This window comes from Equus caballus, chromosome 19 (assembly GCF_041296265.1).
Source record: "Equus caballus isolate H_3958 breed thoroughbred chromosome 19, TB-T2T, whole genome shotgun sequence".
Taxonomy (NCBI): domain Eukaryota; kingdom Metazoa; phylum Chordata; class Mammalia; order Perissodactyla; family Equidae; genus Equus; species Equus caballus.
In genome coordinates, this window is record NC_091702.1 from 40,543,727 (window position 1) to 40,570,937 (window position 27,211).

At 40.5% G+C, this 27,211-nt stretch overlaps 1 protein-coding gene across 8 annotated transcripts in view; it reads right to left on the reverse strand.

The window, feature by feature from the left end:
- The window catches only part of ATP13A4 (ATPase 13A4), a 127,670-nt gene that overhangs the window by 86,031 nt on the left and 14,428 nt on the right, over window positions 1–27,211 (reverse strand). For 5 of the 8 annotated variants that reach the window (XM_014732819.3, XM_005601890.4, XM_023623508.2 and 2 more), the window contains one exon: window positions 572–745. The exons of 2 other annotated variants lie outside the window; for them this stretch is intronic. In XM_014732819.3, coding sequence (XP_014588305.2) covers window positions 572–745 — 174 coding nt within the window. The remainder of the gene's footprint in view (window positions 1–571; window positions 746–27,211) is intronic. One more of the 8 variants, XM_070242704.1, reaches the window with a different exon arrangement.

Sequence of the window (27,211 nt, forward strand, 5' to 3'; positions counted from 1 at the left end):
CTTTGTATTAATAGAGAGAGGCGATGACCTCGGGGATCAGATGGCTGCATTTTTTACTCTAGCATAACTGGATGCAATGCACTCCAATCAATAACCATGGCTCTCTCAAATGAGTAGGGGAAGACAGCATCCTCCTCAGAGGGGTGCTCTCCGTCTCCTCCCTCACCTTTCCCCATGTCTTCCTCCAGTGTCACTCCAGCGGAGGGGGGCTGGCATAGGCATGGATATGTCAGGATGCAGGGGAAGGGTCAGAGTGAATGCTGTAGTCTGAAGCCCGACTTAACTACTTCACACTACCTGTTATTTTTAGCTATTAACATGGATATTCCCTGCTCTATTATTCACAAAACTCAAAATTTTTAAAGGAATACCCTGTAAAATAGCTCTTCTTAATCAAATCCCATCATACACAAATTATTGAATTCTTGGTCAATAAAGGCAAGGCTGTGACGGAAGCTGAGACTGGAGCCTCCACCTGCCACCTGCCTTGTGCACATCTCCCCACAGCCATCCCTTAAACATGATGTCCAGGAGAAAAGGCCACCAGGTACAAAACCAGGTACACACTTACTGTTGTCCTGAGCAACACGACGTCTGCTTCCTGCAAGGAACACGGGATGCAATTTGCCCACACGTACCAAGCAGGTCTCCAGTAAAACACCAAGGGGAGGATCCCAAAGGAGAAGATAGATCCAGCAAGGCAGAGGGTTTTCAGGCAGCCATGAGTCCGGTAGCCAAATATCTCCTGGGGCAGAACCAAAACAACCCTGAATGTTGGTTAAGCACAACAAATAGCAAATGAACAATTTGAGATTTTGGTGATGAAACTAGGGCCAGAGAGTACAGAAGTTGAGCAGGGTGAGAGGTTGAGAGAGTGGAGAAGGGTCCCTGACAAAGTATAAGACGTGATCCCAGGCCTCCAAGAAGTGGCAATCTAACTGGGAAATTTAGTTTCTACAATTTGAGCACCAAGCCACCCTGTGCCAAGCACTATGCTGGGTGATACGTTACCCTGTTTAAGTCTCACAAGCACGCCCTGAATAGGATAATATTACCCTCATTTCCTAAATGATGGGACTGAGCTCAGAGAGGATGAACGGAATGACTTGTCCAAAGCCACATAGCTAGGAAGTTCTGCTACCAAATTGAAACTCAGGTGTGTCAGCCTCCAAATCTTGAGCTCGATCCACAGCCTTCACAGACATGATGATGAGCCACATGACGGGAGGACCAAATGACAGCAGCGACCAATGATTCCCTTGGCTGGGACCAGCAGCCTTGTGGGCAAGAGGGACTAGAACCAGGCCTTGAGTTTGGAGTCAGGATTTGGTGAAAGTGTTTGACCACAAGAGGACGAACAACCAAATGCCCACCAGCCTTTGGGAGTTTAGGGTAGAGCTATGCATTCCCATCTCTTCTCTTGTTCAGAAACAAAAAGAATTTCACGTCAAGGGGGAAAAAGCATAGAGACCATTTGGTTTATTTCAACTCATGTTCACTGCGCACCTGCTGTGTGCCCTGAGGGGATACGAGACCCTGGAGGATACAAATACGAACAAGACAAGAGTCTTACCTCTACTAAATTTATCATCTGGACAACCTTCTTCCTTCCAAGGAAAGCCTGGGACAGAAGGGAAAGCTACCCCTGAAGTGTACGGCCCAGTCCCACAACTGTCTCCCACAAAGCCACAGGGACATGGCTGTAAACCACAGGTATCTGGTTACAATGGCTAAAATTGAGAGGAAGTAGAGAGCCCTGGTTAAAAGCACATTCTCTGCACTAAGACACTTTGGGTTCAAAGCCCAGCTCTGCCACTTACTGAGTGTGACCTTGAGCAAGTTATTTAACCTCTTTATTCCTCAGTTTGTCATCCATAAAATGGGGGTGATGATAGTACTCACTTCACAGGGTTGCTGTGAAGTTTAAATGAGTTAAAATGTGTAAGTGTTCTGTAAGTGTTTACTACTACTGCTGCTGCTGTTGCTGCTATCGTTACTACTACTACTACTACTGTTACTACTATTGCTACTGCTACTACTGTTACTACTATTGCTACTACTACTGTTACTACTATTGCTACTGCTACTACTGTTACTACTATTGCTACTGCTACTGTTACTACTACTGCTACTGCTACTACTGTTGCTACTATTGCTACTGCTACTACTGTTGCTACTAGCAGTAGTAATAACTACTAGTGGTATTGCTACTAGTAGTAGTATTGCTGCTGCTGCTACTGTTACTACTACTACTACTACTACAACTACTACTATTTTACTGTTTCCCCTGTAAACGAATGTTCAGGTCTAGAACATAGACCTGAAATTCTACCCCCTGGTTGATTAGCATTGAGATCTAGGAATTCCTCAAGTCAATAGTCCTGCTCTTGTTAGAGCTGCCTGTTAGGATAACAAGGGAGCTGGAACATGCCACTTGAAATCCAGCAACCTGATGAAGATTACACTATCAGGAAAGTTTCTGTGATCCCACACAGAAGCCGCTCTTGAGTAATTGTTAGGTTCCTTCTTCTATCAGCAGCACATCAAGGTGCTGAAAGGCTTCCTCAGGTATTGTCCACATCTGACACGCCTTTGATAAAGTGTTCACATTAACTCGGAAATAACAAGCTTCTGACTGAATTTGCAGAGCAGAATGTCTATCCTAACGTGAATACTCTTCTGTCCCAAGCTCAAGCTCTCCTGACGCCAGGCCTGGAAAGGCCCTGTTCCCTCCTTGTGCCTGATGCAATGCATTGTTGATCCCACACTGAGCAGGGTCCCATCCAAAATTCCATACCTGTCCTGAGTCCGTCCCACCATCTTTTCCCACTTGCCTTTTTATGTTTCTACGCTTTGCGATAGATCAACTTCTACCCTCCAACCCAGGCATCTTACTGGCATTTTAAAATATTATATTTAAAAGAATCTTTGTATTGCCATTGAACCCCCATGTAACATGCATGAGTTACACTCATTCCGCAGCCCAGACCTCCCTGTTGCCATGCGTTCTTTCCAGGCTATGCAATGAGAGCCCTCTGTAGTTCCCAAAGTGTCCAAAATCAAGTAAGGAGGAATGATCACCTTCGTTTCCCAGCTAAGAACACTGAAGTTGAAAGTTATATGTAGCAGTTATTACTAACAACTACTTGGTAACAATAATAGTAGCTAACATTTACTGAGCCCTTAAAAGCGCTTCACCAAGCACTTTACACACACTCCCCCATTTAGTTGAAAAAGATTAAATAAAGTTTCCCAAGGCACAAAGCTCATAAGTGACTCAAAACTGGGCCTCCAGCCTAGACCTTTGCAGCAAACAGAAGATCATGTGAGCTGGCCATTTCTGCTCTGAGGTTCTTCTTTCCTTCTGTTATTTTGCCAAATGTTTTTTGTACCCACCAAATAGCGGGCATGTACTAGCCACAGAGATGAATACAGCAATGTCTCTAGTCTCAAGAAGCTCACTAGTTTAACAGAAAGAGAGACATAAACAGAGACGATTGAACAACGTTAGAGCAATGAAAATGTTATACAAAGGCGTGACTATAAATTGTCATCTGAATGGGGTGCTATTGATAATAACACCGGAACAGCACAGGTAGACCAGAAGCAACCGGGCCAAGCCAGGTGACTACTCCGCTAGTTACACCAGAGCGTTCCTCTGAAAGCCTACCTGTGCTCAGTCCTGTGGACGCTACAGCCCCGGTTAGTAGCTCATGACCCATAATCCATTGTCAAACTTTCAGTAGAAAGGTGAGAGTAAAATGGACAAGGGGTGTTCAATTATTGCTTGTTGAAGTGAGTTGAATTACATGACTTGAAGTGAATTGCATTGCAGGGATTGTTAATAGATATTGAGGTTTAAAATTGCCAAAATTATCATGGCACTTTTTCTCATCACCCGGTAGCAATTTACTTTCCACATTGTGGAGTGCCTTCCATCTCTCCGAGCATGCTTGAGGGAACTGTCCCTGCTACCCTGCGTTCCACCTGCCCTTCTGTCCCACAAAAAGGAATCAAATAGCGAAAAAAAGAATATCGGGAAAATGTCAAAAGAATATTACACTCACAGCAGTCTACGTGCGCTGCAGAATCACACACTGTCCCTTCCTTTCTCCCCCTCCTACCCACAGATTGTTCTCCTCCCTGTGTCCTTGGGCATCTAGATCTTTTGCATCCCTAAGGGCGCAAACTTTGGCTTCCAGGTGTCCAGGCCATCTCCCCTGCAGAGTCTCTGTACTTAAGTCCAACTGTTCTCCCCAAAGCAATGGTTTAAACCACCTCAGCCGACAGAACCGCTTAAGAGTCTACAGACCCTCTCCTCAGAAAAATAAACAGAGACGCATACACATAAACTTCTCCACAGAGATTCAGGAGGTTCCCAGAGTCTAGATAAGACCTTGCCCTAAAGGGTTCATAAGGCTGAATCAAGGCTGATCTTCCAGAATTTATGCTCAGTGCTTTACCTTAGGGTCTGACACTAGGGAAGCACTCAGTGAGGGAGATGTGTGAAGACACGGGCACCTGGAAATGCAGGTGAGGGGACAACAAGAGCAGGGCAGTGGCTGACTCTAAGAAGCTTCCTGGGGTGCTTTCATCACCTGGGGGCTCACCAAGTCCTGCGCGTGGCTCTCAGCCTTGAGCCCCAGAGACTGGAGGCAGACCACGTCTCACAGGGAAGACTCAAGTCAACCAGGTCTCAGAGACTGAGGTGGAATGAGAACGGGAGTTATATGTAACTGTCACACCAACCCGATAAACATACAAGTAAGTATTAAGAGTTTGTTCTCTCCCCAAAGGCACCATCTCCACAGTCAAGATCATCCCACCAATGGAATCATACACAAGCATAGTGCTTAAAATGGGCTCTGGAATCTTCTCTGACCATCTCCCATCTTGAGTGACATGCCTCCTTTAAACATATTAACTCATTCAATCAAATTAGAGTCAAATCCTGTTGGCCTGGGAGCCATTTATTCTCTGTAAGACAATGCATTTCTCTATTGGATTCATTAAATATCTGAAAGTGTAAATGATGCCTTTTTTATTTTATTTTTTGAGGAAGATTAACCCTGAGCTAACATCTGCTGCCAATCCTCCTTTTTGCGGAGGAAGATTGGCCCTGAGCTAACACCTGTGCCCATCTTCCTCTACTTTATATGTGGGACGCCTGCCTCAGCATGGCTTGATGAGCAGTGTGTAGGTCAGTGCCCAGGATCGGAACTGGTGATCCCCGCGCCACCAAAGCAGAGCGCGTGAACTTAACAACTACACCACCAGGCCAGCCCCTAGATGATTCCTTTTTTAAAAGTTTAGCTCCCTGAAGATAATCTTTTCCCTTATTTCCAAACTTTTGGTGTGAAAAGAACGTTTCACTATAATTTCCATGCACTACAACAAATTGTGCTAAATGATTTCGATTTACCTCACTGCTTACCCCAACCCCAAACCCTATTCAAATTTCTACCTCAGTGGTTTCTTGTTTGCCTCTCTTTCATGGGAAAAGTTGATTTTCTAAGCATCCTCTCAGCCATTTGACTTCTAGATCCAGATGAGAAATTCTCAACCTGAATGACCTAATCCAGAAATCTTCAATGGGAGGCTCAGAAAGAATGGCCTGCAGACAGGCTTTTTGTTGGCCTGCCAAGTATTTCTTAAAACTTTAAATTGACCCCTCAGTTATTTTCACATAAAAATTCTGATTGCTACCTTTTCTTTAAAATAAACGAGAGATCGTGAGCACACTGTGCCCACCTTTTTGCACTGTAAGAGTCAGCTGGAGAGAGAGCACCAACAGACATGCACAAAATAAGCCAGGACCTAAGCCAACACCACGCAGTGTGAGGGGGCGTGGTGTCCTGCGGTGTGTTCACACAATGGGATCTCACACAGCCCTGCAGACAATCGCTGCCAGCAACAGCTGGCGATACGGACGACGCTCAGCAATGTAACAGTGAGCGAAAAAAGTCAGGGCAAAGGGTTAGAGCAGCATGATAACCCTTTCATGAGGTTAAAGACAACCATCATCTAAAATATATTTTTAGGATACACTTAGATAAAAGAAAAGCACATGGAAAGGAAGGCCAGGGAACGGTGAGCACGTGATGCAGGACAATGCTCACCTCTATCGGGACGAGGCAGAGAAATGAGCAGCCAAGCTGTCAAATGGAGGTTATTCTCAAGGTCGTGGCTTTTGTTTGGGGTGGTGGGGTCATCACATTATTATAGAGAACTAATTAAATAACTAACTAAATTAATGCATGGGCAAATAACTAGTATTATGGACAACCTAATTGTGAGCACCTGAAGTCTTAGGAAAAAAAGGAAGAAACAATCAGTCAGAGGGACTAAGAGAGGTGTCCCCCTTCAAATGAGCAGGTGCCCCCCAGTCCCATTTCCTGTGGTCTCTGCTATGCTTTCTTTTTTCCCAACACTGAGGCCACCTGTCATCTTTCATTTCACATCTCATACTAGGCTGGCTCATTGGTGTTATGGCCTCACACTGTAGGTGTAGGCAATGGTTCTCAACCAGGGTCCTTTTGCCCCCCAGGGGACATTTGGCAATGGCTGGAGACATTTTTGGCCACTCTGGACTGGGTGCCAGGTGCTACTGACATCTGACGGGTAGAGGCTAAGAATGTTGCTAAACATCCTACGATGCAGAGGACAGCTGCCCCCCAACCTCCACTACGAAAAATTATCTGGCCCCAAATAGTGCCGAGGTTAGGAAACCTGCTGTAGGCATTTGAGTCTCCTCACCTAACCTAAGCAGGTCTTGAGGTCCTAGTGCCTAGGAAGCTGTCCTCAGCACCCAGAGGAGAACTAGAAAATTTTGATATTGAAATCTATGGCAAAAAAGGATTTGTGCTTAATGCCAAGTGACCCCTTAGGTCAGTAGTAGTCACAGCAATTCATTTTGCAAATGAGAGAAAGCAAATTGCTCATGTGGTCTTCTCCTTCCTCCCTCCCCCACCCGAGCCACTCGCCCCCCATCTCACTCTGCCCCAGCCACCAGGACATTTGCTCGAACTTATTGAGCTCTTTCCTGACTCAGGGTCTTCCCATAGCTGCTTATTTCTCATCATTTTAAGTTACCTTTACATGTTTCCTTCTCAGAAAGATTTTAGCCAGTCTCCTATATAATTACAAGCCCTTGATCTCATACACTCTTTTTAACACTTTTTTAGCATTTTCACAATTTCCAGTTAGTATTTTCTGCTTGCTTTTCTAACTGTTCCTCCTTTCTGACCCCTACAACAACACGTTAAGTTCCGTCTGTTTGGATCCATTCAAGTTTGTTTCCACCAATACTGTTTACCCAGCACCTTGCACATTATCTCTGCATAGTGGGCACTCAGTAAATATTTGCTGAATGAATGAGTGACTGTACTAACAGAAAAAGGGGAGAAAGGAAGGACAGAGGGAAGGAGGGAACAGAAATTAATAAACGCTTACTCTCTATGTTCCTAGCCCAACAAGTTTAACTATATCCTCTTCTAGGACACCCTAAGAATGAAATCAGTCCACGGTGGGGGAGGGGGACATAAGCAACCTGCACCTACTGCTCTGTGTCTTTGGTCAGGAGGAAATGTTAACTATCTCATCATTTGCATTCCACTCAAGTTAATCTCTAAGGCCAGATTTCTCGAACAAGTGCTTTCATTTTTCTTTTTCTTCCTCCTCATAGTCTGTCTCCAGGAGTTGAAAAGATGCTAAAGGTAAGGCTGAGATTCACAAACTCCTGACCTTCAACAGAGCCAGACCAAAGAAGGGCCAGGGCTGGAAAGAACAAACTGATGTGGGCGTCTGCTGCCTAGGCTCCTGCTCTGGACCAAATGATGCGTCCACAATTACCTTTGGGTGAGCTGTGCTAATTTCCTAATCGTGGAAATTACAAGAAAAATTATTTTAAAAATATATGAAGAAATACTCTCCCACAGTGACTACTTAACAGCTGAGTCTCAATTTCCATTAACAGTGTTGACATCCATTAAGTGGTGCCAAGTGTGAGCCTTGAGGGGATCCTTAGGAGTCTAGTGGCCTCACTGCCATCCACTGTCCCTTGTCAGACAGTTAGATGTCATTTAAATCAATTTCATTCCTGGCATTGGAATTTCACTTCTCTCTCATTCCTAGCTTTGGAATGCCACCTCTCTGGCCATTCTCTTGCCACAACATCACCCACACGACTACTATGGGAAACAGTAGAATGACACCCATGTTAGTGTCAGTCCCCAGAACGGAGCAACTCAGCACAAAAATGTTTAGGTACTGGGGCTGGCCCCGTGGCCGAGTGGTTAAGTTCACGCGCTCCGCTGCAGGCGGCCCAGTGTTTCGTTAGTTCGAATCCTGGGCGCGGACATGGCACTGCTCATCAGACCATGCTGAGGCAGAGTCCCACATGCCACAACTAGAAGAACCCACAACGAAGAATACACAACTATGTACTGGGGGGCTTTGGGGAGAAAAAGGAAAAAATAAAATCTTTAAAAAAAAAAAAAAATGTTTAGGTACTGCATCCCCAGCATAAAGTCTCCGAGGTGTCTTTGCTTCAGGTCAATTCAAATTGCCTGCTGTGTCTAAGGCCATGGGTAAATTAGGTCTGCCGGAGATAAATTTCCCACCCTCAATGGGCTGACAGGAGACATGATGAATTAAAAAGTAACTGTATTTCAGGCCTTAAGTATCATAAGCCCTCTGCGTAGCTGTCAGCATCACAGCAACACCCAGCCACTACAGTGTGATAACTGACAGATGGGTAGTATGGTTCCCTGCCCTGGAAACCAACCTGGACCATAACAGTGAGAGTGCTGAATCTTAGTCACTAGACCACCAGGGCTGCCTGAAGATATCCTTCTGGGATGATAATTAGGAAAAGCTTTTCGGAATTGTTACTTGAGGTGGACTTGGGGAGAATTGTTAGAATTTCAATAGTTGGGAAAGGAGGGTAGGAGAAAGGGCACTCCAAGTGGAGAAACTAGCCTTGGGCAAAGGTGCAGAGTGTGGAAACATGGAGTGTATTTAAGGACAAGATGCCAGTTGAAGGTGTTCCAGGCCAGTGTCCTGTGGTACTACAATTAACCCAGTGATGTATGGCCAGACCATGCACCTTTGGGTGGGACTTGAGATTCTACCACATGCACTCTACTCCAGCTAGCCATTGGCCAGAAGAGAGTTGACTGAACCCTTAAAAACTGCACCTCCATCTTTTTGCCTCCACAACCAGCAGGTGGACCTCTCAGGCTTCCGTAAAGCTGGTGTCCTCAGGCAAACTCAGGGCAGCCTCTGGCCATTCTGTCTGGGCCACAAGCTGATTATGGAAACAGGGTGAACAGACGTCTGTGGAGCTTTAGTGTCTTTTGACTAATCAGAGTTTCCTTTTCTCAGCCCGCGAGGCCGCCAGCTGGGCTGTGGAAAGTCTTCCTTGTTACGCCAGTTGGCTGGGAGAGGAGCAACCCGTCCCACCTGTCAGCGGCAGGCAGGGTAGTAACACCCCGCCCTGTGGATAATTGTCTATCCAGACTTGGCTGAAACTCATGAAAACACACAGTTTGGGTGAATAATAATGTCTTATTATGTTCTAGTCTCTACAAATACATACTTCTCCATATTCTGCCTTAATCTTCACAATCCTCTAAGGAAGGTAATATCAGCTGTAGGTGAACAACAAGGTGAGGTCCCAGGAGGTTAAGCAGTGTATCCAGTCACCCAGCTGGTAGGTCACGGAACCAGGTCCTTCTTACTTAAAAATCCTTTCCTCCCAACGAGGCCTCCTCTCATGAAGACACTCCCTCCTCAGCGCTCTGATGGTCTCATCTGGCAGGTGCTGCAACTCTCGCTGATTGCTCTCCTTCAAGCTAATGGCTGTGCTGCCCAGACAAGTTCTCAGCTTCCCCTTCAGCAGGTTTTCACAAGCCTCAGACCGCAGAGTGAGAGGAAATCTGCAGGAGGGACTCCGCCCAGCCGCCAGATGCTGGTTTCTGCAGGCGACATCCTATCTCTTGGTCTACCTGTCTTGGACAGGAGACAATTTCTAGGTTTTCGTGTGTTGCTGAAATTAAAACTTCTCTTGCTGGTGACGTCTGAGCGGCATAAAACAGAGCACAGACAGGTCAGTGTCTGGGATGCCCATCCTGTCTGGGAGCCTACTCACTGCACGGGATAAAGACCCACGGCAGGGCAGAGCAGGGGCAGAGGACACGTTTAAAGACCAAACAAGGCCACTTACTAATTTCATCATCTGGAAGTCACTACCCCACCTGAAAAATAAGAATACTAATGCCTACCTCACAAAACTGTTACAACAGTAAAATGGACAACAGCGATCAAAGTGTTATTCAAATATAAGCTGTTCCTATTATGAGGGCAATTAGACTTAAGGCTGATTGATAAAACCTCAGTGAGGTCCTGACATGTCTGGTCCCTCCTTATCATTTGTATCTCAGCTTCCTGGACTGCACAGTCTAAAGAAGCTACCTAGTCCCTCTCTAGCACCTATATCATATATAGGTATCATATATATCACATATCAATATACATATATCATCCTATATATATATATATATTTTTTTTTTTTTGCTTGAAGAAAATTGTCGCTGAGCTAACATCTGTGCCAATCTTCCTCTCTTTTGGATGTGGGATACCGCCACAGCATGGCTTCATGAGCAGTGTGTAGGTCCAGCCCCAGGATCCAAACCCACAAACCCGAGATCAAAGCAGAGACCGTGAACTTAACCACTATGCCACCGGGCTGGCCCCAGCACATCATCCTATTTTAAATCTCTACAAGCCCTTATCTCTATCTGACATTTTTCTCATTTGTTGACATTTTTTTTTAATTTTTAATTTTTTTTTTTAGGAAGATTAACCCTGAGCTAACATCTGCTGCTAATCCTCCTCTTTTTGCTAAGGGCGACTGGCCCTGAGCTAACATCCATGCCCATCTTCCTCTATTTTATGTGGGACGCCTGCCACATCATGACTTGACAAGCAGTGCATATGTCCGCCCCCGGGATTTGAACCAGCAAACCCCAGGCCACTGAAGCGGAACGTGCAAACTTAACTGCTGCACCACTGGGCCAGCCCCTCATTTGTTGACATTTTTACGATCTGTTACTACAATGTAAGTTTCACGAGAGCAGAGCTTTGGTCTATCTTGTTCGTTGCTGGATCCCTGGCACGTAGTAGAACAGTTCCCTGCACAAAATAGGCCCACAAATACTTTTTGAATGAACAAATGGCTCAGATTACATTGCCGGGATTCCGATCTAAGGAAGTAGATTGGAATATTACTGGACTGGTAAACAGAGAGGCCAAAAATGACAATCACAGACTGTAAGCACCTAAGGAATCTCAGCAAATATCCAGTCAAACATCATTTTTCAGAGAAAAAAGCTGAGGTCTTAGGAAAATTCTCAAACAAGGACACAGAGAGAGAGAGAAAGCATCAGACAAGCAATGATCTCCTTCCAAAGTCAGGCTTCCACTCTTTGATCAGTCGAGAATTTATCTTGACAATAAATTGTATCCTCAAGTTTATTTGTCTGTATTCCAGGTATTATTATTAGTTACTTTCCATAATATTTAAGGGAATGAAAGAGAGAGAAGTATGGTATCGTGAACTCTGAGAGAGGGAAGGATCAGAGATGATGTGATCCTGTATTTCTCTCACAATGTGAAACTCCCACACTTCCAATGAAGCAAACTCTACTGCCTGGGAAGCCTGTTCCATTTTCAGACAACCCTACTAATAATCACACCGTGTGCCAGACACTGGGCGAGAGCCCAGACCGTGGTAGTCAGAGCGCCTCCCACTCATCATGTGCATGCACACACACACCACTTCCCTTTCATCGAGAACAACTCCATTCTATTTGTTCAAACAATATAAAGTCAGTATAAATGTATTGATCATCCATTGCAAGTTTATGCCTAAACAAGGGCCTATGTAGATAAAAATCATTTGAAAATCACCATCTTACCAAGCTCTCTTGCTGAGACGGCCTGAAATCTTTTCCATATAACGGAAGTGGGTGGAAAGCATGCTATAGAACAATGGCTACCACCCTTTTTTAGAACAAGGAGCCTTTCTTAACATTGCTGGTGAGAGATAAATTGTTGAAAGCATTTTGGAAAGCAGTTTCACATTAGATAGTAAGGTTAAAAATATACAGACTGTATGACCCAACATTCTGCTCCTAAATGTGTTCACTACAAAAGCATGTTCATGTATTTACCAGCAAGTGCAAACAAGGAAATTTAAAGCTGAAAACAATCCAGTAGTCTATCAACAATGAAACTGCCTCTTATAGTCGTACACTGACATATACCAATACAATGAAAATGAATAAACCACAATTTTATGTAATAATATGTATACGTCTCACAAATATAATAAGCAGAAGAAACAAAACACAAAAAAATATAATCAGTGTGATTTAAATCATATAAACTTCAAAAATATTGTTATGGGATGCATACAAATTTAGGAAAATTATTTTTTTAAAGCAAGGAAATGATAATTACAAAAGTCAGATGAGAGTTATTTCTGCATAGGAGGAGGGTGACAGAGATAGGTATAGTTAAGCAGGGCCCCCGGAGAACACCCGGAATGCTGGCAGTGTTCTATCTTCTGACTTAGGCAATGATCATATGGGTTTTGATTTATTATTAAATTGGTTGTATATATTTTTTGCACATTTATATGACATTTCAAAATAAATGCCACATAATCTCAAATTGTTGAGTTCTACTTTTGCTTATGAAGGCATTATCAATGCTTGTTGGGCATATGAGTCCTCAGACCCATAGCAATAACTCTTAAGACTTATCTGGAGTTGCGGCCCACAAGTTTGCAACCACCGGCATGGGGGAGAACAGCACTGGCTTGGAGATAGGGAAGCCTGGGTTCTAGTCTCAACTCTGGTCCTATCAAACAATCCCTTTCCTCTCTCTGGTCCTCAGTTTTTCCACCTGTAACAGAAGGGATTGAATTATACAATCTCTTGAATCCCTCTAAATTTTAATACCTATAATTCTTGTAACAATAGGAACCTCCTGAATACCACCTATGTGACAGCTTGCAGTCCCCTCATAAGTGCACATCTAAGGTCATAAATCCCTTCCACAGAGATGCCTGCCTCCATTTCAAAACTGGCCATGTGGCCTTCACTCAAGCTTTGACATTTCTTTAAGGAAAAATGAAGGGTGACTTCTATTGAGCCATTTGTGCAAATTGGTGCCACCATATTGTACAGACCACCTACTTGAGAACTATGAGACAGCCCTCTGGAGAAAGGAGCATGCCATATGGAGGAAGCCCCATGCTTGGTCCCAAGAATGGGAGTTAGCATGCCACTGTGTGACTTCCTGACCACTGTGCCATATTCATCAACTGGGCATCAGAAATCCCCAGTGTAACAAGACTACCTGATTCATATTCGTAACTGGTATTCAGACTTGAGCACAGCCTTGGGGAAGGTTTCTCGCAATTCTGTAAGGTGGTATCATCAAGTCATGATGCATGATTCTGGTTTAGAATGACAGAAAAGGGGCCCTCTAATCTGCTGGAAGATTTCAAGCAAATGGGAAGAAGAGGAAGATGGTGAAATTAGGGTGACAGGGAAATGAGTGACCTGATAAGAATGGAAAATTGCTTGGGAGAAGAGTGGGGCATAAGGGATACCAGGATTTCTGCCTTTTTCAAACATCCTGGGGTGCCACACCCAATGGAGACAGGGTAATTCAGGACTTTAAAGGCTGGGCCAGATAGCTATATATCATTTCAGGGTTTTCTAATGCTTTTATTATTACAGAGGCAATACATACACATATTAAAGATCAGAAAATAAAAATAAAAGTAAAAACTTTACACTCCCACAACCCAGAAATCACTACATTAACAACTTACGGCATATATGTTGTTTCTTTTACCAAAACAACACCATTCTGTCAATGAACTTTACTATCTGCTTTTTCATTCAATGGCCTCCATTTTTCCAACTGAGTGAGTTTTTGACTCAACTAATATCCAAACCATATTCAAATTTCACCAAAAGACTCACTAATGTCCACTACAACTGGTTTTTCCAAACTAGCTTGGCATTATTCTCTTTCGTAACCTAGATGATAGTTAACGAATGTTCATCTTGTAATTATCCATTAAGCTGTATGGAAATATTTTGTGCACTTTTATGTAGGTACAAAAAGTACTATTTATATATACAATAATGTAATTCCCAAAAAAAGAAAAGGGGAAATGTCACATACTTTCAGAAGATTATCATTGTACTTTTGCTGGTTCTTTTAATCTAGTTCCTTCCCTATCTCATGATAATGACTTATTGAAGGGCCAGTCATTCTGCAAGAGTTCATGTGCTAATAGCTACACTCCCACTGATTGCAGATGTTATACAAAGACAAAAGACAAATGACCTAATCTTCAGCTTCTTTGATTTTAATGTTTTGGGGTTTTTGTCTGTTTGTTTTAGAAATAATAATATTTATCCCACAGGAGAATGGTAAAAAAAAAAAAAATCCCAAGTTTTTGTTTATAACGAACTTAATCATTTCACACTATATATGTATTTCAAATCATCACATGGTACACCTTAAACTTACACAATGTTATATGTAATTATGTCTCTATGAACGAGAAAGGGAAAAAAACTTAATTTTTGTTTTGCTATTTTGCATTCTAACAAAAATTTAGGTGTAATTTTACGTCCATTTAAGTTTGACTCTTAAACAAACAAAAGAAGGGATTTCCTTAGCACAGTGCCTCCGAATCTTTACCATATAATGGCACTCATAGAAAAAATGGCAACGTTTGCACAGTGCAGATCAGGTTAAAAAAAGATGAGGCTGTTTAAAGCTGGAGGGGATCAATGTCTCAAGGTTCTGTAAGGACCTCTGTAATCCCTTGTAGTACCCCAGTGCCATTTGCAGCTCACCATTTGGGTAGCCTTGCCTTATTCTATGTTTATACAAAACAATACTTTTCTCTTCTCTTACGTCCCTGAGTCTAATCAGAAGCATATTGGCCAAAGTTGCACCTAAACTGAGTATGTCCTATAACTACACAGCATTCCTAGAAACACCCAATCTTACACACCAACATGCCTTTATTCAAGCAGGTTTTTTGTTTGTTTGTTTTTGCTTTTGTTTTTGTTTTGCAAATACCTGCCCCAACCTCCTTGTTCCATCTCCCAGAAAAAAATACCCTACCAATCTTTAAGGTATTATTCTAATAAAAGTATCTCTATGAAGCCTCCTCGATCAAAATTAATCACAAGTTTAGAACCCAACTCATTGCTCACACCCTCCTCTCTGAATCTCCACCACTACCACTGCACAGCCAGTTATGTGACTAAGAAATCTAGGGATTTCCTTTAATATTCTCCTCCTCCCTCAATACCTGGTGAGTCCAAGGTCTACTGATGGTTTCTCCTAGAATTTCTCAAATTGGTCTCCTCTGCTCCATTCCTGTTGCTACTGCCTTATTAGTTCCATCCCTACTCTAGCTAGAATCACCGCAAGAGCCACTGTTTCCAGTTCCACCTGTCTACGCTCTTGTCCACACTGCTATCAAATTACCTTCCTAAAACAGACATCTGATTTCAATTCCTTACTGGAGTGACCAACCGTCCCAGTTTGTCCAGGACAGAGGGGTTTCTCAAGATGTGGGTTTTCCATGCTAATGCTAGACAGTCCAGGCAAACCAGGATGATTGGCCACCTACTTAAAACCCTTAAATCTCTTTAAAGTGGCATGCAAAGTTCTTCCTAATCTTTCCCAAACTATCTTTTCAGTCTCAGCTCTCTGTTCTCCTTGTCCCACTCCACCACACACAGACATGCACCCCGTGCACCAGCTTTGCCAAGCTACATTCAGTGCTCCGAATGGAATGTGCTTCGTCCCTTTACATCTCAGTACCTTTGTACATTGTGTCTCCTTGACTTAGAATGTCCTTCATCTTATCTGGGCTAGCTGGTAAGCTCCTATTCATCCATCTAGATTCTTTTCAATTGGCACTTTTTCACTGAAATCATCCAGGAATTGGCTATAGCTCCCTCTGTGTTCTCATAGCACTTTGCATAAACTGTTGTGGTCACACTAGCCCACCAAACTCTATCCTCCATCAGATATTCAGACCTAGGACTTTTCTTTGTATACCTAATACCTAGCACAAGGACTTACACATAGTAAGTGCTCAATAAATGAAGGAGGGAGGAAGGAAGGAAGTAGGGAAGGAAGGAAAAAGAAACGAAGGAAGAAAGGAAGGAAGGGAGGAAAGGTATTTCCCTAGATCACTTCGCCTTCTGCATAGAACTTACATTCGAGTTAGTTGAATAAAATGTTTGCTCCTCCCAACAGTGTGTTAGCTCCTCAGGGGCAAGAACCGAGCCTTATCTATCTCTACAGCATCCACACTACAGAGGCTCATTCCACTTGTTCAATTGCTATGGTTGGCTATTGTCTAAGACTGAGAAAAGATGGTGACATAAAGGTCTTTGCTGGGAGACATGTCAAGAGGGACTGCAGGGATGCATAAATGTGGTCTAAAGGTATTAATTGACTGCTGCCCCTTCCTGAGTGTGACTGCCACATATTTCCATTTACAACAATCACTTCTTCTCTGAGGGAGAACCTCTTTATTGCTAAATAAATAGATGGGAGTGTAGAGAATTGGAATCTCCCATCTAAACTAGGTACTGGAAATAGTTCAAACAGCTCTACCCTCAATTAGGTTCTCTGCCTAGTCAGAGAAAATTATTCCTTGCTTGATGATCAGATAGCCCCTATTTTCAAGCCATAAGTAGTTACCTATACCAACATGCCTAAATGTAGGACTACCAACCACATGCATCAAAATCACATGGGCACTTTTTAAAAACGCAGGTTCCTGGGCCACCACCCCAAATTTCTGAGGGTAGGACCAGAGGCTTAGGGTATTTCCAGCTCAGTATCCCAGCTGAGGCTTTGGGGAACTGCTGATGGAAACATTGACAGGGACTCTGCCATTTGGACAAGTAATTTTTCTTTTCTCAGATGAATATTACAAAAGTAACTACCTCATAGGGTTGATGTGACAATTAAATAATATGTTGCCTATAAGGTGCTTACACAATGCCTGACACATGGCAAGTGTGTACTGCTCCTAGACTTTGAGTTCCTTGGTGAAAAGGACATGCCTTTTTCATCCTTTTATTCACCTTGGCATTTTGACATCCAGTATAGAAACTCATAGATAATAGGCCCCCAACAAATTAAATTTCACCAAATGTTAATCTTGAATAAGCTTGGAGGAAAAACTTAAAACAGGACATCATTTTTACTAAAATTGGCCAAGATCTTTGGCAAGGACTGAAAGCCAACCAAAGAGAGTTACAAGGGCATTTTTCTACAAAGTTGCACAAACTTTCTGGAAAGTAATTCAGCAAATTTATCAGAGGTCTTAAAAGTGTTCATAATTTTTGCTCCAATAATGCAATTATTATTTCTAGGATATGTCTTAAGGAAATAATCTGAAATGAAAAAGTAAAATTCTATATTTTTATACATAAGGTACAAAATGCAGAAGAAAGAAACTAAATCTTCAACATTAAGAGAGCAGTTAGGTAACTATGACACCTCCGCAAAATGAAATATTATTCAGCCATCAAATTAAAGTTGACAAATTTTTAATGACATAGGGAGATATTTATAATGTATTAAACGAACAAAGGCATTTATAGTTTGAGTCTAATAATGTAGAAGGAAATTTATAGGGAAAAAAAGCTAGCAGAAAATATGCTAAATGTTAACAATGATAGAACTATGGTGATGTTTACTTATTTTCTTATACTTTTCTGTGTTTTCAAAATTTTATAAAATATATTTTCAAATAAAGTCAGACAGTCATATTATTTTTAAAAGTACATGAGACTTTTATCTCTGGAAACATAGAGTAAACTTCCTTTTTTCTATTCCTGTCAATAAATTCTACTAAAATCCCTGGACGTTATATAAAAAACAAACCTAAGAAGACTCTGAAGGGTGGAGAGAAGGCAGACTGGCTAGGGAACTTGAGAACCACGGAAGAAATGACACAGTAGTGAATCCCTGGGTTTTCTATTTGTCTCACCTATGGCTCAGAGCAGAAGAAGCTGGCAACCTGAAAAAGAGAGAAGAGGAAAAAAACCACCCTCCCCACCAAAACCCTGACCTCTCTAGCCAAATGACCAGGAAAGGGTCCAAAGTTCACACACACACACACACACACACACACACACAAAACTGTGGCCCCACCTACCGACACCAGCAAAGGCCAAGTGGGGAGTCCAGACCACTCTCCTCACCATGTTATAAAGAGGGACCTCAACCTCTGCAGGGATGATGTCAGATCAGGCTAAGAAGGAAGCAGGGACTTTCATCCCCACAAAGTAGTAAGAAGCACCCTTTCACCTGTGGTGTCAGTGGAAACCATGTGGAGCCTGGAATCCACTCCCGACCAGCAGTAACAAGGCTCCCCTCCCTCTGCATGCTGAGGTGTTGTCAGAGGAAGCCTAGTGGAGAGTCAAGACTTTTCACTACCATCCAGCAGTAAAAAGACCCTATCCCATGGCATCAGTGGAGGCCATGGTGGGAGCAGTAGTGAGGACTCCTAATCCTCCACGCCAGAAGAGTATCAGTGGAGGCCCAGTGCAAAGCTGGAACTCCTACTCTCAGCTAGCAATACTGAGGACCCTCTCCCTCCCCAAGTGTCAATGGGGGCTGAGCAGGTAACCTGGACTTTCACCACCAACTGGCAGCAAGCAGGTGGTGCCCTACTCTCTCCCTACTGGAGCAGTGTCAATAGAAGCCAACGAAGATATAAGTTTTAAATACGATCTAGACTCTCATAACATAATATCTAAAATGTCCAGGTTTTAATTTTTAAAATGTCATACCCAAAGCAGGAAGATCTCAAACTGAATGAAGAAACACAATCAATAGATGCCAACACCAAGAAAACAGAAATGTCAGAATTATGTGATAAAGATTTTAAAGCAGCTATCATGAAAATGCTTTAACAAGCAATTAAAACCACACTTAAAACAAATGAAAAATTAAAATATGTCAGCAAGAAATAGAAGATATAAAGTAGGACCAAATGGAAATTTCAGAACTGAATAATGCAATATCTAAATTTTTTTTTTTTTAAAAACCCACAATGAATGGGCTTAGCAGTACAATGGAGGGACAGGAAATAAGCAGTGAAAGGCAAGGTAGAACAATAAAAATTGTTCAGTCTGAACAACAGAGAGAAAATAGTCTAAAAGAAATGTTGAACACAACCTTGTGGACCTGTGAAACTATAAAAAAATGACTTAATTATTCATGTCATTGGAATCCTAGAAGGAGGGGAGAAAGAAGGCATGACTGATCAAAGAAATAATGGCTGTAACTTTAAAACTTTGTCAAAAGACATAAATCTGCAAATTTGAGAATTCGAGCAAACTTCAAACAGAATAAACCCAAAGAAATCCACAAAAAGAAGTATAATAGTCAAACGTAAAAAATAAAGACAAAGAGAGGCGGGCCCAGTGGCGTAGTGATTAAGTTCACACACTCCACTTCAGCAGCCCGTGGTTTGCAGCTTCATATCCCAGCTGCGGACTTACACCTGACTCATCAAGTCATGCTGTGGCAGCATTCCACATACAAAATAGAGAAAGATTGGCACAGATATTAGCTCAGGGACAATCTTCCTCAAACAAAAAGAGGAAGACTAACAACAGATGTTAGCTCAGGACCAATCTTCCTCACCACAAAAAAAAAGAAAGAGAAAGAAAAAAATCTTGAAAACAACCAGAGAATAATAATACCTACCTATGGGGAGAAAAGCAATGTGAATGACTGCAAATTTCTCATCAGAAAACATGAAGGCCAGAAGGAAGCAGCACAACACATTTTCAAGTGCTGAAAGAAAAGAACAGTCAATGCAGAATCCCATATCCAGTGAAAATATCCTTCAGGAATGAGAGGGAAATCAAGAAATTCTCAGATAAAGGAAAATTAAGAAAATAAGTTGTCAGCACACCAAGCTTAAAAGAGTGGCTAAAGAAAATATTCTCTAAACAGAAGATAAACAAAAGAAGAAAATATGGAACATCAGGAAGAAAGAGAGGATATGCTAAGCAAAAATAAGAGCAAATACAGTAGAAATTTCTTCTCCTGTTGTGTTTTCTAAATTATGTTTAATGATTGTACAAAAATTATAACACTATTTGATGTGGTTCTAAATGTATGTAGAATATTTAAGAAAATTAAAATATAAACAGGGATGAATAAAAGGAGGAAAAGCTTGTTAGGATTTCTAAACTTCACTTGATCTGATAAAGAGATGACACCAGTAAACTGTGACAAGTTGTGTATATATAATACAGTACTAGAGCAACGACTGAAAAAGCAGTACAAAGAGATACATGCAAAAACATTAGACAGTGATCAAAACGGAATTCCAAAAATCATTTGAGAAACCCACTGGAAAGCAGAAAAAAAGAAAATGGAGAAATAAAAAAAACATGCGAGGGAGAATAAATAGAAAACAAATAATAAAAGGACAGCGATAATCCCTAACATATCAATAATTACATTGAATGAAATGGTCTAAATACATCAATTAAAAGACAGAAATCATCTGAGTGGATTAAAAGTATGATCCAACCATATGCTGTCTACAAGAAACTTACTTCAAATACAACAACATAGGCACATTGAAATTAAAAATGGAACAAGATGTATCAGGCAACATTAGTCAAAATAAGGCGAGTGGCTATTTTAACATCAGATAAATAGACTTCGAGACAACAAAGAAAATTACCAGAAACAGAAAGAGACATTGTATAATGATAAAAGTTTCAATCTGCCAAGAAAACATGGTAATTCTAAATGTGTACATACCAAATAACAGAGCTGAAAAATATGTAAAACAAAAACTAATAGAACTGGAAGGGGAAATAGACAGAGCCACAATTATAGTTGAAGTCTTTAACACCGCTCCCTCAAGAATTCATAGAACAACTAAACAGAAAATCAGCAAAGATATAGAAGACCTCAAGAACATTATCCACAAACAGGGTCAAATTGATATTTATAGAACACTCCACCCAACAACAGCAGAATACACATTCTTTTCAAGTGCTCATGAAACATCAAGGCAAACACCAACAAATTTGAAGAATTGAAATCATGCATAGTGTTCTTTAATCATAATGGAATAAAACAGGAAATTATTAACAGAAATATAATAGGAAACCATGGAAACTAAACAACACACTTCTAAATATTTCATGGGCCAAAGAGGAAGTCTTAAGAAAAATTTTAAAAATACATTGAACTGGATGAAAATAAAAGCACAACTTATCAAGATTTGTGGGACAAAGCTCAAGCAGTGCTGAAAGCGAAATTTATAGCACTAGCTGCATATATTACAAAAGAGGAAATTCCCAATACATTGATCTAAGTTACCAACTCAAGAACAAAGAAAAAGAGCAAAATAGCCCAATGCAAGCAGAACAAAAACCAATCAAATTATAAACAGAAAAACAATGGAGCTGGTTCTTTGTAAAGATCAGTAAAATTGACTAACTTGTAGGAAGACTGAGAAAGAAAAAAGAGAGAAGATATACAAATTATCAGTACCAAGAATAAACACATCAAAAGAAAAACAAGGGAATACTATGAAAAATGCTACACACATAAATTTGACGACTTAGATGAAATACACCAATTCTTCACAAAACACAAGCTACACAATTCATTCCATATGAAACAGATACTTTGAACAACCCCATAATTATTAAGAAAACTAAATTCATGCATTTTAAATTCCCAAAAAAGTAATCCCTAGGCCCAGGGGGTTTCACTGAAAAATTCTACTAAACATTTAAAAAAAATTAACACCAGTTCTTCACAATGTCTTCCAGAATATTGAAGAGGATGGAACATTCCCCAATTCACTTTATGAAGCTAGTGTTACCCTGATAACAAAATTACACAGACAGAATAAAAAGGGAAGGAAGGAAGGAACAGACAAATGAACAAAGGCACAAAGCAAAGAGAGAACGAAGGATGGAAAAAGAATGCAAGCAAATTGTAGACCAATATCTCTCAGGAATATAAAGGCATTGAGTCCTCAACAAAATATTAACAAATAGAATTCAGTAATATGTTAAAAGTATTATGCACCATTACCAAGTGGGTTTATTCTATGGATATAAGCTTACTTTGACATTCAAAAATCAATGTAATCTACCATGTTAACAGACTAAAAAAAAAATCTTTTGATCATATCAATCATTGCAGAAAAAACATTTGACAAAATTTCAGCCCCATTCATGATAAAAATTCTCAGAGAAATAGCAATGAAAAGGAACTTCCTCAACTTAAAGAACATCTTTAAAAACACACAGGGTACATTCTATTTCAGACTGAATGTTTTCCCCATAAGATCAGGAACAAGACAAGGAGTCTACTCTCACCACTCTTATTCAACACAGCACTGGAGTTGCAGCTAAACAAGAAAAAGAAATTAACAGCATCCAGAAATAAAATTGTTCCTATTTGCATATGATATGACTTCTATCTAGAAAATCCCAAGGAATCTACAAAAAAAAAAGCCTCTTGAACTAATAAGTCAGTTCACCACAGTCACAAGATACAAGATAAACATGCAAAAAGCAATTGCATTTCTATATCCTAGTAATGAACACATGGATACTGAAAATAAAAATACAAGACTTTCTACAATCACTCAAAAACCCAAATACATAGGTGTAAATCCAACAAAACATGCACAGGACTTGTATGTTGAAAACTACAAAATGCTGATGAAAGAAATCAAAGAATATTTAAATAACCAGAGAGACATACCATGTTCATGGTTTGGAAAACTCAATATAGTAAAGATTTTAATTCTTCTCAAATTGATATACTAATTTAACACAATTCCTATCAAAATCTCAGTAACATTTATTTGTAGATAGAAACAAGATTATTCTAAAATTTATATGGAAAATTAAAAGAAATATAATAATTAAAATAATTTGGAAAAATAAGAATTAAGTAGGAGCAACCTGTCTACCTGATTTCAAGACTTATCATGTAGCTACTTAATCAAAATTGTGTAACATTGGCACATAGATCAATGGACCAGAATAGAAACCAAGAAATAGATCTACATAAATATGCCCAATTGATTTTTGGTAAATGTGTAAAAGCAATTCAATGGAGAAAAAATATCCTTTTCAACAAATGATGCTGGAATAACTGGACATCACAGACGAAAAAAAAACGGATCTCAAACCTAACTCTCACACCTTATACAAAAACTAACATGATTAGTTGCACACTTAACTGTAAAACAAGAACTTTAAGAAAAAAAATCTCAGGACTTAGGGCTGCAAAGAGAATTCTTAGACTTGACTTCAAAAGCACTATCCATAAGAGGAAAAATTGGAATTCATTAAAACTTTTGCTCTGTGGAAGAACCCCTTAAGGGGAGGAAAAGAAAAACTATGGACTAGAAGAAATACTTGCAAGGACTAGTATCCAGAATATATAAAGAATTCTCAAAACTCAACAGTAAAAAAACAAACAATTCAATTAAATAATTGACAAAAGACAAAAAGATACAGATGGCTAATGAGCACACAAAAAAATGTTCAAAGTCATAAGCCATTAGGGAAATGCAGACTAAAACCATAATGAAATGTGACTAATTACCTATCAGGTTAAAGTAAAAAATAGTGACAACAGTCAATGGTGGTGAGGATGTGGAGAAGCTGGATCACTCGTACATTGCTGATGGAGATGTAAAATCGCACAGCCACTCTGGGAAACTGTTTGGTAGTTTTTTTTACAAACTAAACATGCAACTACCATACAACCCAGCAATTGCTCTCCTGAGCATTTATCCCAGAGATGTGAAAACTTACATTCACACAAAAACCTATACACAAATGTTTACAGCAGCTTTATTCGTAATAGCCAAATACTGGAAACAATTCAGATGCCCTTCAGTGGAGGAATGGTTAAATAAACCATGGCACCATAGAATGCTGTGGAACACTACTCAGCGGTAGAAAGGAACAAACTATTGATACACACAACAACCTGGATTAATCTCCAGAAAATTATGCTGAGTAAAAAAAGTCAGTCCCAAAGTTTTCATACTGTATGATTACAGTTATATAACATTCTTGAAATGACAAACTTATAGAAATAGGGAGCAGATTAGTGATTTCCAGGACTTAAGGAGAGGGTGCAGGTAGGAAGAAAACGAATGTCGCTGTAAAAAGGCAAAATAAAGGATGCTTGTGGTGATGGAAATGTTCCATACCTTGATTACATCAATGTCAATCTCCTGATGGTGGTATTGTACTATGATTTTGCAAGACGTTGTGGGGGGAAATGAGTAAAGGGTACACAGAACCTCTGTGTATTATTTCTTACAACTGCATGTGAATCTACAATCATCTTCACACACAAAAAAAAAAACTTAAAAGCCTTTATGTGTTGGACTAGATTATCACTAAGTGATTTTCTATATCTGAAATTCCATGATTTGGTGAAGGGGTGGGGTGGGGTGGTTCCTGAGGATCCATTGGCTCTTGGTTATAAATGGCTGCACTATTTCCAGCAGGTGAAGCTTCTTACAGATCTGAACACCAATGTTCGTGCTAGTAAGTAAGGGTCCAGGCAACCACGAAATGAGGACAAGTATCTAATTAAATCAGACAGATCCTACAGATCTACATGTATTTAGAGATGAAAAAACAGAGGCCAGGCAAGGGGAAATTCCTCACACAAAATAAACGGTTAATGGAAGAACCCATATTGGAAAGAACCCAGGCTTCTAAACAAGGCCCTTTCCACCACAGCAGTATGTAAATATGTGCTGACCTCATTGACAGCCTGTCCAAACCCTTAAGTTCCACCCAGCCAAAGACCTTTCAGAGTTCTACTAAACCAGCACTGGTGGAGGAAAAACCTTGGACAACCCTAAGTAACATTTTACTATGGCAATGAAAGAAAAGTTTAAAAGAAAAAAAAAAAAGGAATGAGACCATAAAGGAAAGGAAAAGAGCAAGAGTCAGCCAATTTTTTCTGTAAAGTATCAGATAGAAAATATTTTCAGTTTTGCAGGCTACACAACAACTACCCAGCTTGGCTGTTGTAGTGCAAAAGCAGAGACAGCCTGTAAACAAATGCAGGGAGCTGTTTTCCAATAAAATTTTATTTACAAAACAATGCATGGGCCATAATTCCCCCACAATCCATAGTCTGCAGACCCCTGCCATAGACAAACAACAGAACCAGTGTTTTTACCTGTAATGATAGTACCTACTTAATACTGTGGTTACTGTGAATTTAAAATGACATATCACATGAAAGTGCTTAGCAATGGGCATAGGACCTAGTAGGTAGTCAATAAATATTAACTATTACTATCGTTAGGCAGGAATCATACTGATCTAAGACCTGTCTGGATCTGAACAGACAGGTCTGAACTCCTTATCTTCAACAAACTTAGTGACACAGTCAGCGGCAGCTGTCCGTCCGTGTTCCTCTTGGAAGATGCCCCTTTATCCCAGAATCTCTGCAGATTTCAAAGAGAGAATCACACTAAGAGAGGGTTGCTTCTTTAAACCATCATAGGGGATATCTTCCCAAGACTTTCTGAGGTAAATTTCAAAGACCTATGCCACATGAAGAGCAGTTGAAGAAATTGAATATGTTTAGATTGGAGAAAAGATGGTGGGACGACAGATGGACAAGAACAATATTTAAATACCTGAGTTGTAGGACTGGAAGCTGATTTTTGACAAGTGGCCCCAAAAGGCAAAAGAAGTAGGACTAATGGATTCAGATTGAACCGTATTTCAGCTCAACATAAAGAAGAGAATTTTTTAATAGTCAGCTCTGTCTTACAAGGAAATGATTTGTCTTATGGTAAGTTTCCTTCTCTAAGGGCATTTAAGAAAAGGTTGGACGGGTGAAGTAAAGGGCAGGAGAAGGTCAGATCAACTTTGAGTAAGTTTGTGATCTGAGACTCTGTGACTCTATGGAATACGTGAAATAGAGTTTAGTAAATGAATCTTCCATTTCTCTAAATTCTAATCTTTAGTTGCCTTTGAATTTGTATGCTACTTCACATAATTTTGGAATGTAACTGTAACTACCTACATTCATCCATCGTTCATTCATTTACTTATTTCAAAAATATATATTATGTACTTACTATGCACCAGGCATTTACCTAAGCATTGGAGATACAACAGTGAATGGTTGATCAATAATCCATTAAAAATTAAATACAAAGTGCATCTTCCTTGGAATAATGAAATATTCCATTGTCACTTGCATATTCTTTTGTATTTTCTATCGGCCAATTAATTTATACAGGGACATTCTGTAGGTAATTATGTCAATGGTGTTTAAACTCAAAAATAGAGCCGGCCCTGATGGCCTAGTGGTTAAAGTTCGGTGCTCTCACTGCTTTGGTGGCCCAGGTTCATTTCCTGGTTGCAGAACCACACACCCATCTGACAGTTGCCATGCTGTGGTGGTGGTTCACATAGAAGAACCAGAAGGACCTACAACTAGGATATACAACCATGTGCTGGGGCTTCAGGGAGGAAAAAAAAAGAGGAAGATTGGCAACAGATCTTAGCTCAGGTGAATCTTTCCCTGTAAAAAAAAATTTCAAAAATAAGGTTTTTTTGTTCTGGGATCTTATGTAAAAGTTCAGAAGCAAGATGACTGGTTTTTTCCTCTCCTTAAGGTTGAAAACCCCCACAGTCAGGTCTTTATTAAAGAAGAAATACTATAGCTGTGACCACAGAGGATAGAATTTGATACCAAGATAACAGAAATTTTAGCTTTTACTTATTCTTCCTAGGGTAGAAACAGCAGGAGGAGGCTACATAGGAAACTTCTCTGAAATGAAATATGAAGGCCCCTCAATTTGTGGCCAGAGCCCTATCTACATCTGCAACATGTGTCTGCTGTGGTCAGAATTGGTCCTTTATATGCACATGATGCTTTTTGCCTGAGAAGCCTTTGAACAAATTGAAGCTTCACAATTTCCCGTTACACACTCCCTCTTCATAGTTCTCTGGCATGGAGAATGGCAAATGGCATTTCTGAGCATCAAAATCAGATCCGTTCAAGGCACTTCCACAGAAGT